This window comes from Suillus paluster (genome assembly GCF_016628075.1).
Source record: "Suillus paluster strain FC165 chromosome Unknown EDB91scaffold_940, whole genome shotgun sequence".
In the NCBI taxonomy this organism is placed as follows: domain Eukaryota; kingdom Fungi; phylum Basidiomycota; class Agaricomycetes; order Boletales; family Suillaceae; genus Suillus; species Suillus paluster.
In genome coordinates, this window is record NW_024538500.1 from 1 (window position 1) to 4037 (window position 4037).

A 4037-nucleotide genomic window follows, 5' to 3' on the forward strand; every position below is an offset into this window, starting at 1 on the left:
TTCTCGCTACTTACATTGTGTTCGAGCAGCATGAGGAGCAGGGGGGTATAGACCGCGGGATCCTTTGACAGTCCATCGACCCGCAAGTATTGATTGTCTGGAGAGAAAGGATTGGATCAGGTGACGCCGACCTTGCGGTCAACATCATCTCGAGGTGTGCGGTGATTGCCTAATTGCGTTCAATGATGACAAGAAGGAATTGCGAACCAACTCGCTCTCAAACGGCGCTCGTCCTAAACAAGTACCACGTATTAGTCAAAGGTGTATGTTTCCGTCCGTCTGTTTTTTTCATGTGCTTTTTGTGTAGTTGTTTTGTGCTGCCGTTCCATTTCATTTGTTTTATTAATTCTTCTTGGAAGGGGGGTGAGCGATGATTTTCAATATCCATATATCCGCTCGTTCTGATGCTCACCCCATCCTTATCCCTTATCCCTTATCCCTTATCCCTTATCCCTTATCCCTTATCCCTTATCCCTTATCCCTTATCCCTTATCCCTTATCCCTTATCCCTTATCCCTTATCCCTTATCCCTTATCCCTTATCCCTTCCCACTTTTGCATCCCTCCATTCAAACACAACTAATAGAATATTTCCCAGTAACGAACAAACGCATATCCCCGCTCTCCCTATTCCAACGATCCCGCCCATCCCCATCGGTCCTAGAAAGAGGATAAGCGACATGGGAGAGTATCGAGGAACCTATACACTCTAGTTGCGAACCAACTCGCTCTCAGACGGCGCTCATCCTAAACAAGTACCACGTATAAGTCAAAGGTGTGTTTCCGTCCGTCTGTTTTTTTATGTGCTTGTTGTGTAGTTGTTTTGTACTGCCGCTCCATTTCGTTCGTTCCTATTCATTTGTTTTATTAATTCTTCTCGGAAGGGGGGTGAGCGATGATCTCAATATTCGGATATCTGAACGCTGATTTCATCCGCTCGTTCTAATGCGCACCCCATCTCTCCCCCTTCCCACTTTTGCATTCCTCCTTCCAAACACAACTAACAGAATATCTCCCAGTAACGCACGAACGCATACGCATACATATCTCATCTCCGCTCTCCCTATTCCAACGATCCCGCCCCTCCCCATCGGTCCCAGAAAGAGGACAGGCGACATAGAGAGTGTATTGAGGAACCCATACACTCTTCCTCTGATTCTGTTTTGTATTACAATTCTGGGGGTGAGATGATGGTGAGTTCTTTTTTACTTGATATCGTTGGCTTTTGTTTCTTGCTCGACATCGCTCCCTCCTGCTTGACGTTGTTTTCTCATGCTCGAGTCTGTTGAATGACAACGCTAGAGGCACTTCATTCGTGGCAGGTTCGCACTCGCAATGCGTCAGTACATTTTGGACTTCAATATTAGTACTAGAATCTTGATTCTGAAAGAAATTATCATAATGTGGTACGCGTACAAGATATACATACATAGTCATACACTAAATGACCAGCACGACGTTAGAGGAAAAGAACAAACGAGCAAGCGCGTACAGAAACACGAAACGTTTAACAATTGGACGAGTCACTACGACCCTGCCTAATTTTGACAGACCTCCGCCTTGCTAATTACAAATTCACACCTGGTAGTCTCCAGAGCAGGCTGCTTCTCCATATAGCTACCACTCATAATCGTCGAGTATGGCTCCTGCATCAGAACCATCCGGACTGGGCTAGGCTCGTTGTACGTCTTCCACACTGGAGACTTTGGCAGCTTGTAAGTATTTGGATTGCTGGTGCGCACGAATGAAAGCCAGTAAGCAATGAGCTCGGAAGCGAATGCGCGTTCGACTGCCGTCTGTGGGTCAAATGCGAAAGTGCCGTTGGGACTAAAATTTTATCTCGATCAGCCTGTGTGGTTTTTTAGGATGGTCCGTGTGTCTTACCCATTGTAGGTGCCCCTAAACATCATCCAGATCTCATCAGCATGCTCGACTGGGATTTCGTCGAACTTATTGGGAGGTATAGGCGTGTTGTACCGATAAGTCCAAGTCTCATTTACATATCGCGAAGATGGGATACCCATGGCCTGGGGCTGACGCGTACAAATCCGATGTGGGCATCGTTAGCATGACTCAAGGGACTAGTGTGAGGCTTGAAACTTACAGTGCATCTCGCAGTAGATTCGCCTGTGGCCACCTGGTACTGATGACTCGAAGAATCAAAGTCATCTAGCGGATATTGCTGCAAGAACTCCTCGATGTCCGTGGCTGTCAATAATGGGAAAGTTCCCTTAAGTGCCCGAGGAATAGTTTGGTAGAATAGTTCGGGAGCAAGAGTCTCGTTGGATGTTGTGCTATCAATGTTGACATCAGCGAGAGCGCAGCAACGAGATGACCCGAGTGCAAACATACCCAATTAAAAGCGGAACATGAGCAAAGTCACCGCCCTGGAACTTTGTCGTAGGGTGTCCAGTAATCAGCACGCCGTCTACTATGGGGCTGAATGCACGGTATTCCCTGCCCCATGTCAGCTGCGAAATGCCTCACATAGAGCGGGCAGAACTCACAAGGCGAAATTAAGGAATGCAGCCTCCTGCGCCACTGAAAGCTCACTGATGTCTGCATTACGGAGACAATCCATTTTCTGTTCTACAGAACCTGTACTACACTTTGCTTCTGCTGCGTAGAATTCGAAAAGGGGCTATTAATAGGCGTTAGATGGGGAACTAATCCCGGGAGTCCGGCTTGGAGCTGAACATACCCGCTGTTGCTCAGGGGTGGGAAGGGGCGATCTGACGACGCTCTGTACAATAGCGCGAGAAAAAAGTGGCCCGCGCTCGTTGACAGTCATGTGTAGCTCCGTGGAGATGGCGCCGGCGCTGTGCCCAGCGACGGTGACCTCGTTCGGGTTGCCACCAAATTTGCCGATGTTTGACTGGACCCATCTGAGTGCCTCTCTCTGGTCCTTGAGCCCCACGTTAAAGTCGCCGTATGTCGAATTGGTGAACTCGGGAACGGCCAGAAAGCCAAAAGAAGCAAGACGGTAATAAACAGACACGATGATGACTTCCTGACTCTGTTCGATCCAGTGCTCAAATGGCCAGGCTAGTGGATTTCCGAATAAAAAGGCTATCACAACGAGATGATTAAACACGGTACGGTTGTCCTTGAGAACAGACTTTACCTCCACCATGGATAAAGACCATCACAGGCACTACAATGATGAGAAATAAGAAAACACAGAACAAACTAGTAGGATAGGACATCTAAAACGTACAGTTGCCCCTTTCTTTGGCATCGAGGGGGGTGTAGATGTTGACATGTAAGCAGTCCTCTGATCCTGCTCCTCCCGGCTGCAAAGCTAGGCCACAGAGTCAGAGAGAAGATCTAAGGACGGCAATCGCACATACGATTAAGTGATCCTTGGATACAAAAGTTAGGGGGCTCGGTCGCGTCGATCACCTCCCCATTGGCCTGTTCAGTCACACGCGCTGTGTCCAGAGGGACAGTTGCACGGAAGCGCCGATAGCCTACAGGGGGCTCTGCATATCGTATCCCAAAGTATACCACCGTGTTTGGGTATTCCTCGTCCAGCTTGCCTTGGTATGTCACATATCCCAGGTCAACCGTGGTTCGCGAGTCGACCGCGTTTGGGTACGGTTGGTTGCCCTGGTATGTCGCATATCCCAAGTCACCCGTGGGGCCAAGTGGGATCTGTTCAAGTACACCACTGAAATCCTTGAATAAGGCGAGGTTCAGCAATCCGAAAATTGCGCCGAGCATTGTTGAGTATATAGGCGTCTGCCCTTGCAAGCGTAGTTTTTTAAATCAAACACCCTGGGGTAAAAGTCGAACTGATAAAGTACCGGCTGCATGACGCACTGTAATTTATAGTGTTGCCATCACTGCATCAGGTGAAGTTACTGGAGCGAAGAGAAGTAGGAATTGCGGTTTGAATTCAAGTTGCCAACGAAGTTTAACCGAAGCCGGAACAGCATTAGGGGGTACTTACTTCCTCTTCAGTGTTAGTCTGTGACGCGTGATCCCCACGGGGGTTCTGAGCGAATGCCCGGCTATAACATGATCATATGCGAAGCG

The 4037-nt window shown here is 48.4% G+C and overlaps 1 protein-coding gene across 1 annotated transcript; it reads right to left on the reverse strand.

Moving 5' to 3' along the window:
• Positions 1–1537: 1537 nt before the first annotated feature.
• On the reverse strand, positions 1538–3862 carry EDB91DRAFT_1353102 (Alpha/Beta hydrolase protein; the record flags this gene model as incomplete). Its single annotated transcript, XM_041326174.1, has 9 exons — positions 3350–3862; positions 3217–3300; positions 3124–3153; positions 2701–3068; positions 2507–2640; positions 2352–2456; positions 2104–2293; positions 1884–2032; positions 1538–1826 (listed from the first exon to the last, which is right to left on the reverse strand). Exons 1-9 carry the CDS (start codon positions 3720–3722, stop codon positions 1538–1540), a joined length of 1722 nt encoding a protein of 573 aa, XP_041168172.1. The 5' UTR covers positions 3723–3862.
• Positions 3863–4037: the final 175 nt, after the last annotated feature.